The sequence below is a fragment of the Phyllostomus hastatus genome, unplaced genomic scaffold (assembly GCF_019186645.2).
Source record: "Phyllostomus hastatus isolate PE091 unplaced genomic scaffold, TTU_PhHast_1.1 phas_scaffold_78, whole genome shotgun sequence".
NCBI lineage: Eukaryota > Metazoa > Chordata > Mammalia > Chiroptera > Phyllostomidae > Phyllostomus > Phyllostomus hastatus.
The window spans coordinates 33,564,552-33,578,990 of NW_025334041.1; the positions used below are offsets into that span (position 1 = coordinate 33,564,552).

The 14,439-nt window shown below is 35.0% G+C and overlaps 1 protein-coding gene across 1 annotated transcript in view; it reads right to left on the minus strand.

Annotated features, from left to right (window-relative positions):
* The window catches only part of ZNF804B (zinc finger protein 804B), a 448,165-nt gene that overhangs the window by 72,365 nt on the left and 361,361 nt on the right, over positions 1–14,439 (minus strand). The window contains exon 2 of the mRNA XM_045827256.1: positions 2,066–2,209. Within this exon, the coding sequence (XP_045683212.1) occupies positions 2,066–2,209 (144 nt within the window). The remainder of the gene's footprint in view (positions 1–2,065; positions 2,210–14,439) is intronic.

The following is a 14,439-nucleotide window of genomic DNA, read 5'->3' on the forward strand; positions in this document are numbered from 1 at the left end:
CTGCGAGAGATCACTTTTTACTTGTTCACCACTTACTGGAGGGGACTGCTCCTGCAGGGAGAATTAGCCCCACAAGATGTTTTAAGCTTATACTAGAAACACTTGCCATAGCAACAGGAGGTGGCTACGAAATGCTACAGCAGTGCACAGGAGACACTACAGTTAATTTTCTCAGTCTTGATTTTAATACCACCCATTTCCGTTTGTTTTTATTTTTCTCAATTGTGAATGGCACCATGTGCTGTCTGTATTTTGTGCATAAATTTGGTTAACTTTCAACTTTTTATAATAGATTTGTATATATTTTATGGTAGTAAATGATAAAGTCAGCCAGCATCTACATATATTTTATACATTTAATATATACACACACAACTCTTTCTCTGATTTTTTTCAGTATTTCTAGGCTACACAGGTTGTCTGTTAGTGTTTTCAAATTGTCTCAAATCTCCAAAAATTTTCCAACATATTTATTTTTAAAAATCTTTACATAATTGGACCTGCACAGTTTAAACCCATGTTTTTCAAGGACCAATGGCTTCCTAAGATATGTTTTTGTTTGACACATCAAACACAAGTCTACATATTTTTGGATCCTGATTTGAACTGACTCAGATTCATAAATCGGTTATGAAATAACTAAGGAAAGACCATAATGGATATTAAGAGATCACTATTAATTTTTACATATGACAAAGACGATGCTATTTAAGTATCATTATATATCTTGAAACACTTTCAGATGAAATGATATGATGTCTGGAACATGCTTCAAAATAATGCATGGTGGCGGAGGGGAGAGGAAAGGTGAGCAGAGTTGGTAAAAATGAAAGAAAATGTATTATTGTTGCAGCTGGATAGGAACCATATAGTTCACTTTTTATGTGTTTGAAAAATTCTGTTTTATATTATTTAAAAATGCATGTTCCTGGGTCCCATCTCAGAGCTATTGAATCTAAATACCTGAATGATAATCTGGGAATATGCATCATTAATGAGTTCCTAAGTAATTATTATGCACATAGAGATTCATGAATTACAATTTCAAAACAATTTATCCTGTAGCTCTTGTTCTTTTCAGTGAAATGTAATTGCATACACATGCCATATCTTTTAAAACAGAAGCTGTCTTGCATCTCCCCAGGCCATGTATTTTCTATGCACTCAATAAATATTAGTGATGTGAGTCAAAATATTTATTGTTATTCACTGTGCATAAATATCATAGGTCTAGATAATATAAAACATAACCATGTATTCCAATATCTGGTCCTTTTGACATCAGGATTATGCACTTTCTTATAGCTATTAGCAATAATTCTTTGCTCATATTGGGATTTCCTTCTTAATGGTATTTAATACTCTTAATTTCTAAATTCCATAAGCAAAGATAAAACCAAAAATGGAAGCAATAGCCTTCTCTTTTACAGACAGATTAAAACACAGAATATTAGCAGCCATGTGTGCAATATCTATGCTATTACACACACACACACACACACACACACACACACACACACAAAGAAAATGTTTCTTCCTGCCATTACCCCTCCGTTTTAAGGGAGGTTCTGTTTCTTTGAAATGGTTCACTTACTAAGTAACCACTTGACTCTTGTAATAGAGTTTTCTTGGAGAAACATAACCATTCGGAATGGTTTTTCCAAGATCTACTATTCCCTATCCCTGCACCTTGGAACTCTCAAAAGAACTGTATAACAGATTCTGTCCTATTCTGTCCAGTGTTGTGGTTCTGCCACTAACTAGCTAGGTGGTTTTGAATATGACACTATTTTTGTTGGGTTCTGGTTTCCCCATATACACAATTCTAAAATAAATGTCAGTATACTCTTAGATCACCTCTACATTCACCTACAGTTTTATGCTACTTCTACAAAAATACTTTCACTAATACTTAGACAAAAACACAACTTTTTAGGGGGAAAAAGAATATATAAAATGGTTTCATCTCAGAATCTTAGATGATAATAAATAAGGTGAATTGGATATGTTCTGTTCTAAAAGTATAGATCCAGGACTATAAAGGATTTCTCCCACTTTTGCTTACCTGCTTATGCGCATGATCATAAGAATTAATATGATTATCAAATTCCTGGTGTTTGTGATACTGCTTGTCACATAATTCACAGTAAAAATTTGCCTTTACATCCTCCAGGGCCTTTGCTGTGGACTTCTCATTTTCTGGAAAATCCTTTAAGAAAAAAAGCAAAAGTGTTGGTTATATTTCTCTCTAGTAGCATAACTGGATATCATATCATTCAGGTTGGTATTTAATTTTATGGTGACTGAAATAACATAGTTAGCCTCATTATCTCTTGGAAATTTATGGCATGGGGGAAGCAACTTTCAGTTCAGCCTTATCCTTATCCCTAAGTTATCAATAAAGATGTAATGAACTGTCCCAAAGAAGCTCTCAGCTGGAGCCTGGTCATCACTCACTCCTGTTGTTATCACGGGTTTTCAGCTGGTTCTTCTGCTTGACTCGCCTAACTGAAGTACTCAGCACCGTTTCTTCTGCCTAGCCAATGGCCCATCTCAAACACTATAAGGCCTCTCTATTACAATATTTTATTGGGACATTAATTGCATTGTTTTATACCATTCTCCTGTGTGTCATGTAATTTAGCCTCACCGAGATCATTAGTGTTGGGACTTCTATTCTCACCACACATCATGCTTTTCCCACCTGTTAGAACAACAAGCTTGTGCTCCTTTCCCAATACCCAGCTCTTTGCCCCCTCAGGGGAACCTTTCCATGGCTTTTCCAGGAGAAGACCTCCATTCTGGTACTTAGTATTGGACACATCCATGATAATTCTTACTTGTTTCCTACAGACATTTGTCACTTGCTGTTATTTACCCCTTACATTTTTGTGTGCCACACAATTTCATCTTTAGCCAACTGATTATCTAATCCATAACCCATCCTTTGGTGACATCCATTCACACTATAGCTACAACCTTATTTGTCCATAATTCTAACTCCAGCATGAGCTTCTTCCATAAACATCAGTCCTGATACATATCACCAATATGTTTATCACATTTTTCAAGACTATTACTCTTACAATTTTGACTATGCTTTATCTCAAACAGAGTTTTGGCCACATCACTACCTTGTTTGAAATACTCTTGAATTCTCTCATTGCCTGTAAAAAATAGTGATGCCTACTTATTGAGCAAAAACTGTGTGCCAGGTATTAGGCTAAGTATGTGAATTATCACATTTATTTCTCACAACAATTCTATAAAAATAAATGCTATCTAAATGTACATTTTATAGGTGCATCAACCAGCACTTATAGAGATTACATACTCATTGTCACTGAGTTAGTGAGTGAAGAGAGGATTTCAAATAACTTATTGAATTCAAATAACTTATGCCTACCTCCCATGGTAATACACAGCCATGCTTTACCATCTCCCTCTAAGGGTAGTCCCCTTAATACACCACACAATCTCCTTCCTACCTCATCAGTATCATCTTGTACCAGCTCATGCTCCCATATCACCCTCTTTAATTCAATTAGGCATGCCACATGATAGTATATGTTCTGTTTTTATGACTACTACTCCCATAAATCCTTTCAAGGCAGGAACTGTTTTATTTATTTTTGTGTCCACGATGTCAACATATTGTTTAACCCAGAATAAGTGCTTATTTAATATGCATAAATTAATGGAGAATGATGGCTTCCATATTCATGTCTCCTATTCTGCAAGTTCTTTTCTATTATCCCAGTGCCTAAGTAAAAGAATGCCTGGCAACTGGCATGTAGAGGATACTAAATAAATATGTAAAAATGGATGAATAAAATAAAGGATGGTTTTTAGCTTTGTTTCTACAAAATTATTGTCTGTAAAAAGAAATCAGGCCATAGACCTAAGTTGTAGGACATCACTGCACAGACAAGAAAGCAAGCACACAAAATGGAGGCAGCTTCTCATGTGGTTAGGGGAAGCAATGAGGAAGTCAATTAATTGAGATGAGAAAATAATCATTCAAGTGAAAATATAAGAGGCTAACACACATGATAAAGAGCAGGAGTACCATGCATGTCATAAACAAACAGCAAAACTATACCACGTATCTGTATTGTCCACTTAAAGAGTCTAAGTAGGAATTTGGTTACATTCTAGCTAATGGGGGGTAGGAGACAAAAGCTACTGGATAGATGTACCCACTGATGAGAATATGGACTTTAATTTTAGGACAAAACCAGTTACTGAAAGAATTGGGATAATGGCCTGTTAGTATAGTCACAGTTGAGAATTGAGGCAGGGTTATAGCATTGAAGTAGAGCCTGGTCTCTTGATTTAGTAGGCATAGAGCCAAGGAAAACCATGATTTCTCATCCAGCCATTGTCACTAGGATTTTTTAAATGCCTTTTCTTAGTATAATTTTAGGGATGGAATTGGAACTAGGAACTACTTTGGTTTACCCACAGTTCTTCTTACTTTGTTATGACTCTTGAACAACAATCTTAGAAAACTGATTATGTGCCTTTATATTGAGCAACTCTGCCTCAGGGCTTAAAAATGCCTTAGCTTTATTAACTGGGTGTGGGACAGGGGTAGTAACTGAGAATTCAGAGTGAATCTGACTAAGTGGATTTTCATATTATTCTATATTATATAGGGGATTTTATGACAATAGCTCAATGGCCAGGAGTGAAGTTTCTCCAGTTTTTCTTGGTCTCTTCATCTAGACATCTTTATTTCTGAAACACCATTTAATGTTGATATTACAAATCTTTTAATTAAACATGTTATAAGAGATTTCTACTAATGTTTTAGTTATATACTACCTCCTCTGAATATTCATATTTTACAAAGCCACCAGACTAAATTACATATGCCATTTCTTGCTTCATTTTTCTTGAAAGGAAATGGTGCTGATATACACATTTCTCCTCCTCCTAAGGATTAATGATATTCACCAGGGCATATCCCAGTTCACTTGTTAAGAGAGCAAGCATGCATGGAGGGATACCAATGCCATTAGCACATAGAGTTCACTATCCAATGTACCATACAAGTCAGAAGTAAGAGCATAAACCCAATAGCAGGTGACTAGGGGTCAGAAATGGGGAAGCTGAGACATGCAGGTAGAAATATCAGGCAAAGGACAATTCATTCCAAGAGTTGGGTAGTATCAGAGGAATCACAGTAGAAAATAAATAAACAAATCCTTAAAGATCTTTGGAAACACTTGAACACTGAGATTAGAACTAGAGCTGAGTAAAAGAACCATAACCCAAGTGGCCCATAATATTATTCAGTATGAAGCAAGCCTGTACTCAAGTGTGCAACTGGAATACTAGGGAGATGGAGCTGAGCTGGTTCAGTGGTATGTACCAGAAGGCTAGCCAGCATGTAAGGTTTCAGACTAGTAGTAGAAGAGGTATCATGTAGTCTACACCCATCATCAAGCAAAAGAGGCAAAATGATGTTAGTCATATCATGTCTTGTATAAAATCAGGTCAATGCTAAACCAGGGCATGCATTCCACCGTGTTATGCTGCTTCATTCACCCATATTTAAAGAGGTAAACGCTGTAAATTGTAATAGAGTGATAACGATGTAACTATAGAGTTTAGCTAATTTATACTAGTTAAGCATAATTTTTAATATTCCACAAAACCACAAAAACAAAACAGCTGAACAAACAAACAAACAAATTAAAAGAGACAACAGGTTACAGTAAGCAAAGTGGAGTGGAAGGAGGGCAAACTGGTGGAGGGATTCCTTTGCATGGGGATGGATGGAAACCAGACTTTAGGTAGGAGCATGATGTAGTGCATACAGATGTCAAATTATAATGTCGCACACCTAAAACTTATATTGCAAGCCAATGCTACTGCAATAAAAATAAAGTAGAATAATTAAAAAAAATGTTTGGATGAAAAATCAGTTCTTTTTTTTTCTGTTTCTTTAATCCATTGCACTAAATACATTGTAAGCACTCAGAACTTCTTGCCTTTTTGTTGAATTACAGGATACTTTTATTGGTCAAATCACCTTGAAGGCAAATGAAGGTGATATTTACTTCTTAAAAAATTATGTAAGCCCTGGCTGGCGTAGCTCAGTGGATTGAGCGCGGGCTGGGAACCAAAGTGTCCCAGGTTCAATTCCCAGCCAGGGTACATTCCTGGGTTGCAGGCCATAACCCCCAGCAACCGCACATTGATCTCTCTCTCTCTCTCTCTCTCTTTCTCTCTCCCACTCCCTCCCTTCCTCCCTAAAAATAAATAAATAAAATATTTTTAAAAAATTATGTAACTTAAAAATATATTTAGAGATATGGAATAAATATAAAAGGAGTAAAAAAATATCCACTTATTCTCAGTATCAGTAAATTTAAAAATAAGAAAAATGCATGATCACAATAATATAGAACAGTTACAAAGTTTTATAATCACTGATTTGCTGGTTATTTAAATTTCTCTTCTCACAGTTTGCCTATGAAGAGAAGGAACCTTATTTAACAGAAAAAAAATTTATAAAATAAAACTTGTTAGTTATCCTCGGTGATTCATTAAAAGGTTGAAAATGAATTACAAATTGAACATGACAATTATATGTGAAGAGTCATTTTTAAAGTATTAGTTATCACCACTGGGCATTTTATGTTGCAGTTCAGTAATATTTCCATAGTAATTCATTACTTTTCATAATTAATATTTTGGGCAAGAGAAGAGAAAATATACATTTTCCACACCAAGAATTTTACATTCATGCACATAATAGGTGCATCTGTAAACTTGCAAATATTCTGACTGGAGTGATGCATTTATTTAGAATTATGGATGTTTACTACCAAATCATTTTGTTATTGTAATCCTGCTTACACATGAACATCGACTGAGCGCTCCTTGCAAACCAGAAATCTTCCAAGCACTTCACACATCTAAGTCCCTTAATCCTCACACTAACCTGATGCAGTATTATTTATTATCCCATATAAAGGTATGAAAGGCAAGGTACAAACACATTTAGAAACTCAATCAGTGTTGAAGAGCAGACATTGGATTCAGACTCAAGTCTGCCCGACTTCAGAACTGTGAATCACCATGCTCTCGGCTGCCCCAATGACTTAGCCTTTATCCAGATACCAAGTAACTCTGAGCTGTCTCTGCTCACTTTTATGTAGATTTAGCATGATACAGAACCCCTAGCTCCCAGAGAGAGTTAGAGGAATAATTTTAATTTTAAAAATCTATAAAGCTCTTGGTGCTGAGAGATAGGCACTAGGAAAATACGAGGTGGTAGTCCTGTTTCTACTGGTTGTGGATATGTGCCCCGATTATTAAAAAGGAAGAGAAATAAAATCAATTGCTGTTCTCCATATCGCCTTGATAATAATACCAGCTCAGAGATTTGAGGATTGAATTCATATTCTTTGCCTAAAAACTCTCATTTGACCTTTCACTGTTATGTGTAAGAGGTTGCTGCAAGAATTCTCATGCTCTCTAACTGGTTCTATTGCACTGGCCCCACATGAAACCCTGCTTCAAAGAGAGGGCATTTTCCCCTTTGAGTAGCAAGCAGCTACTGCTGATTCAGAAAACCCTTTGGGTCCCCATTGTTTTCCTGTATCTCTACAAGAGATTGGGAAAGAACTCTTTCTAGAGCATTTATTCATTTGTTTTGTTTTGTTGATAAGAAAAAAATAGTCTTTGAAGACTGAGTAGCCCTAGAGTAGCCCTATAACATAAAGCAGACTTTGTGTTATAGGAGTTGAAACTTGCAAGGTTTCACTTACCTCAGTATAAAGTCAGAGAAATAATGAGTAGCCTACCAGCTTGTTGTGAGGATAAAAATGAGATCATTTTTTATGGAAACACATAGTACAGTACATAGTAAAATATAGGTATGATATTTGGGTATTTGTGTGTGTGGATGTGTGTGTATCAATGTATGTATATGAACTAGAAAATTATTTTAAAATAATGTCATTCTCCCATGAGTCTACAATGCAATTGTCATTTTCCAAAGAAAATATGAGCACATGAGAGACCTGAATCATCTTCAGCCACCATCTCATGCAGAAGCACTGCCCTGCTAGAACTTCAAATTTCATTTACATCATTAGGATTTTCAGATGTCTTTATCTCTTAATATTATTTTTTAACTGTAGGCTATTTAGGAATTCCACAAATAGTCAAGAGAGTTTCATAGGTGTGTAATTAACATTAGTAGTAGTATTACTAATATTAATTTCCCTAAAGAGGTGCCTAACTTCTTGTATTAAAAGATTGGTCTTTTGCCCTGGCTGGTATAGCTCAGTGGATTGAGTGCTGGCCTGTGAACCAAAGGGTCACTGGTTGGATTCCCAGTCAGGGCACAAGCCTGGGTTGCAGGCCAGGTCCCCAGTTGGGGGCACTTGAGAGATAACCACACATTGATGTTTCTCTCCCTCTCTTTCTCCCTTGCTTCCCCTCTGTCTAAAAATAAAATAAATAAAATCTTAAAAAAAGATTGGTTTTTGCATTCTATAGCATCATCTAGCATGTTGCTAGTTACTTAGAGGAAACTTAATAAATTTTGTTGACTAAGTGAAATGAATGAATAACAAGGCAGAGAATGCTTTCTGCACTACTTAAAAAATAACTTGGCCTCCCCTGGCAATGGTAAGGCATATCATACAGACTTTTAAACAATCTTTTTTCCTTTCTTTAAAAATGTATCTTCTAAAGTCTAAGGAGGTTACTGAAAAATTATCTTAAAATAATGCAGGGTGGCAACTGCACATAGTTTTACTGTCAGAATACAAATTGGTGATTTGCAATGCTCTTCCTATCTTAACAAAATCGATCATTTTCCTTACAATTTATTGATAGTCAGGAGCTGGTTTCCTAAACTTGGATTGGACATGAGCAAAGTCAGACCTTTGACTCAAGGACCAGGCAGGTATGATGTCAGCTACTTACTGGGATTGAAAAGGTACTTGTCCACCAGTAATGATTCATTCAAGTTGTCCAGATCAGAAGATAAACACAGCCACATTAAATATGTGAAATTGTCTCTGGGTGGAATTCTTTGGGGACAGCTCAATGTCATTTCTAATCTGAAAGGAATGATAAAATTACTGGGAAGATGCTAAAGCGATGCTTGCATTTTTGTTCATGAGGCAAGAGTTAAATATTTAAAGTTTGTATAACTTCTTATTTTGGAGAAGTTTGCTGCTTGCCTGCATTTGAACAAAGATTATTTTGAAAACACATGCATTTTCATTAGAACCACTTTTCATCAGCACTCTATACCACCAAATTTAGCTTCCTCAGCATAAATTAATGTATAGTTCTCCTACCAGAAGAACACTTTAGAAAATATATAATGCAGTCCCAGGTGCATGCTAAGACAATCACAATGGTAGCATCTGCAATATTGCTCAATTATACTTGCCTACCATGAAAAAAAAGTGTGGGGGGGATTATAATTTCCAGATTGCTTATTGACCAGCTATGGATGCTGCATTGCACAAGTTCATAAAGATCAGTGATTGGCTTTTAGAATTTTTAACAACAAATGGAAGAGTAAAATCCCCATAAACAAATGAGTCTTGCTGGACTCAATTTAGTATTAGTTCATCAGGATGCAATGAATATCTGTCTCTCATAGAGAATGTCCCAGCCCTCACCAGTAAACCAAGGCAGTATCTCTGAGTAACAGAGAAAAAAAAGGGGCAGGAAAAGACACGTAAATTTACCTAGGATCGGGGAAGTAGTTGAATCCATTGAATTGTAGTCCTTGGCCTAGAGTTTATGCCCAGAAAACACCAATTAATATGCATAAATGTGATAAGGAAGGAATAAATACATTTGAAATCTTTCTGATTTTTTGCCTGGTTATTTATTCTGTTCAATGGGAGAGAATTGAAAAGCCTCAAATATGTATGCTGGTGTCAAAACTCATATAACTGTACAACTCAAAGCTTGAACCTACATGTAAACTATGGACTTGAGTCAATAATAGTGTATTAATATTGGTTCATTGATTACACACTAACCCACCATAGTAATTCAAAATGTTAATATTAAGGGAAGCTATGCACAGGAATTGGGAAGAATACATGAGAACTCACTGTTTTTCCTGTCTAATTTTTCTATAAACCTAAAACTGCTCTCAAAATAGTCTATTATTTAGAAAAATGTGAGCTAAATCACATTTGAATAGTTATATCTTTGTTGAACTCAAAGAAAAATGATGTATGGTATGAGACTAATCTAACCCGTGTTATGTAATGCACACAGCTGAGCTCCATATGCCAAATGACAGTTGAGAGTCCCTTTGTATAAAAAGAAATTGAGACTTTTAGCTCCCCTGTCACTTTCCATGAGACAAATAGCAATCCTCAGCAGCCCTCAAGAAATGCAGGGCTACTTACAGACCATACTTACAATCACTACATCTGCTGGAAATTGAAGGGTAAAATTTCTATACATGAAAGAAAGATTTTGAAATGTGTCTATTGTGTGGGTATATAAAATATGATTAAAAAATGGGTTCTTCCTCCAGACTGATCATTCTGTCCCATTTATAAAGGTAGTAATTACTACCCCATCAATTCATCCCACAGTTATGTATAGCTGTAATGAATATAGGCATGTTGCATTCATCTAAATTGAATACATTTAAATGAATTCATCCATTGTGTATTAGACAGGAACTACATTCATTTAGCTATTACTCCTGCTGTAGCTATTTATTATAAAAATGCTGTTCATAGTATCTGACATTTCACTTTCTAATAGAAGAGAAATCAATGAAAGATGTCAGGTAACTAAGATTTCTAGAAAGTTTCTAGTGACATCTACTCAATTACAAACCATTTTTTTCTTTAATGCAACATTTGTAACAGCTACCTAGGAGAAATGGACATGAAGAGATGCTGACTTAAACATTGATTCACCTTGGCTTGGTAATTGCCTGCAAATATTTCACCTTTATAGATTCTTGTGATTGTCTGCTAAATTCTCATTCTTAGGCCTTCTCAGATTGTACTGGTATTACTGCATAGTTCTAAAGAACCATGTTTATATTCTACAGGTGCTAAAACAGGTTTGGAGACTTCTGAGGTGATGTCCTAAAACAGCATAAACTCAATGGCTTGGCTTTTAAAAAAGGACAAGCAAAGCAGATAGATGCCAGAACTCCAGGGGAATTCATTCATTGCTCCTGAATGTCTGCTATCATGTCTGATAAAATGTCTGCTACATATGGTTTACTTGTTCTATAACCAGAGATGTTTTAAAAGTGATAGTGCTCACAAAGACAATTTATTATTTCAAACTGGCTGCTCCAGGCATCTATTTGTTGAAATTCTAACAGGTAATTTACTCTCAAACTTAGAGAAAACCAGCAACTGTGGAAAAGGTATGCTATACAGAAACTCTGTATATCAAATCTTAAAATATTAACTTCAAGCTGGAAAATTGTGTCAGAGTAAGGCAAATCTATTAAAATGGTAGTTTACTTTGCAAGAAAGGGATTTGCATGGGCTAAATGAAACATGAGCTAGAATGTATTCATTTCAAAATAATGAAATGATGTAAAAAAGCTTAGCTCTGTTGTCATATAATTTTCAAGAATTACTTGTTACATATATGCCTATTGATTATTAGTCTCATAGAACTTAGCAAAACTCCTGTAAATTTGGAAATCATCAAAAAGAAAGTGTACATTAATTTTATGGATACATGCTTGACTTTTGAAACAAATTAAAATTTTTGCAATTGAAGTCAGAAAACCTGATTACCTGGAAACTAGGGCCAAAGTAAAAATAGGTCACAATCACAGCACCAACAGCACAGAGTACCCAAACTATGGGCAACAGTCTACAGTGGAAACACATTTTCCCAGTTGCTTGAGCAGTGGCAGAATCTGTGTATACTGTTACACGAGGACCAACTCAAGCCATGTAGCTGTGCTCTAATTTATTGCGTGTGTTTGTGTGAATGTGTGTCTCTGTGTGTGAAGAGCCAGGCAGAAAAGAGAGCCAGCTACAATAGAATAGAAGTTGTTGGTTCACTATAAAAGATATGCAATAGAAAAGCTAGAATCATCATACAGGAATGTAATTGGAAGGGACCTCAGAAATTCTTTGCCAGATTAAAAAATGCTAATACAGTGTGCTGGTTTACCCAGGCTGATATAGAGTGATAAGCAGCAAATACAGTTTATGATATGGTTTTCACAAAAATAAGTTTTAAAAAGTTTAGTATAAATATCAATATCTTAATTTTCAATATTTATTATGAATCTATAAAATATGCAAGTGAGCTATTAATTTAAATATATAACTCATTGTTGATTAGCAATGATGTTCAGCAGCCACTGTCACATGGCCATGAAGCAAAAGAAATTACCTTTCATAACACAAAATTTTCACCTGAGTGTTGCTAATGCTTCATGAATACTGGGAGAGTGCAAAAACTAGCCCACCAAATTATTGAATTTGTTTTCAACTAAATACTGAATAAGTTATTAGCTGTTATAGTTATGCCCACAGGGTATGAATGAACAATTTCATAGACTGACAACTTATTATCACTTCAGTGATATTTTAAGCTCTTTGTAATGAATCATGCACTCTCTCGTTAAAAAAATTTATTTGGTTAACACTTGGTAGTATTTACATAATGAACTTAATCACTCTCCACCACCTCCATCAAATAAAGGTATAATACATACTAAGCCAAAAAAGGATACATGGGAAAATTGAAAAAAAAATTGCCTGAGGACATTATGTAGAAAGCAGACTAAAAATGTAGCCAAGTAGCAGAGAAAAAAACCTGACTTGGATATTTTAAAGGTACATTGACCAAACATATTCTCCATATTAAGTCCTGTCTTATTCTTGAAAGGTAAGTATGTGATTAAAACTTTATCTGGCAACAAAATCATCCTTGACATTTATGCACAATTATGAAAATCACTTTAATTTTTAGAATGAGATAAAGAAGAAATAACTAAATACTGAGAGAAAACATTGATATTCTTATATTTGGGATAATATTTGCCCAGATCTTTTCCCAACATTGGGAAAATATTTAAAAATCTTACAGGATAAAATAAATTAGAAAGACTAAACATTAATATTTTAACACTGTCCATATTTTGTGTATATAGTTTAGTTAGTTATGACATATTTATATCCATACAATCATCATTGCAATGGAAATGGTTTCACATATTTATCACTGCTGAATGTTTCCCATTGCCCACGTATACTTCCTCCCTTCTACCCCTTCCACCCTCCCTCCTGTTCCCTGGTTCAGAGGACCACTGGAAAGAACCCAGAAACCCTCAATGGGGAGATGGATAGACAGCTGTGATATAGCCACACACTAGAACACCCAACATTAAAATTGAATGAGTGATTTACACAGCAGGGATTAAACTCAAAGCAATTATGCTAAGTGAAAAGTCAGAGAAATGAGTACACACTGAATGATTCCATTTATATAAAATCTTAAGAAATATAAACTATTCTACAGTGACAAAAAGTAAAACAATATAATTAGCTTTTTTGATAAGATGTATAAGCTGTTTAATTAAGAATTTGCTTCATACCTTTCAGTTCTTTGTGCCCAAACAGTTCAATATAAAACAACAAATGGCCCTCAAGTGCCTGACTGCAGGAAGTTTGAAAATGCCTTCGGAGCTAGTACAATGTTCCCACAAATTTATCTATATGTCAAGAAGAGGATAAAAAAAATGCAGATACATATTACAGTATGTAAAAATGTTAGTCATACCACCAGCTTTCCATTTGTTAGTGGCATTTTTTAAAGATTTTATTTATTTATTTTTAGAGAGGGAAGGGAGGGAGATCGAGAGAGAGAGAGAAACATCAATGTGCGGTTGTTAGGAGTCATGACCTGCAACCTATGCATGTACCCTGACTGAGAATCGAACCTGTGACACTTTGGTTCACAGCCCACGCTCAATCCACTGAGCTATGCCAGCCAGGGCTGTTAGTGGCATTTTTTTTTTCAAATTTGTCTTCTACCAAAGAAGGCAAATAGCTCTACAAAATAGCTCTTCCATTTGTTTTCCCTTTTTTCTTCCCTTGGCTATCTGATTACAATCATATTTTGCATATATGTTTTCTCATGTTATCTCTTTTTTGAAACTTGTGCATTAAGATAAAGGGGGGAAATACGTTTTTGGAATTTTACTTATGAGGGACCAGGGATCTTAGGTCTATATTTAATATACTTATTACTTGGTTACTCATTGAAATTCATATTTAGGTCTTAAGAACGCACATAAGGTCTTGATTTTTTCCCCTTCTTATAATAGATAATTTATGCATAGGTTGGTGAAGCTAAATTTAATTTAGTTAAATGGAAATCCAAGAAAGTGGCAATTTTCCTACATTTTAATTTTGAATATTGAGGAAACGTGACCTT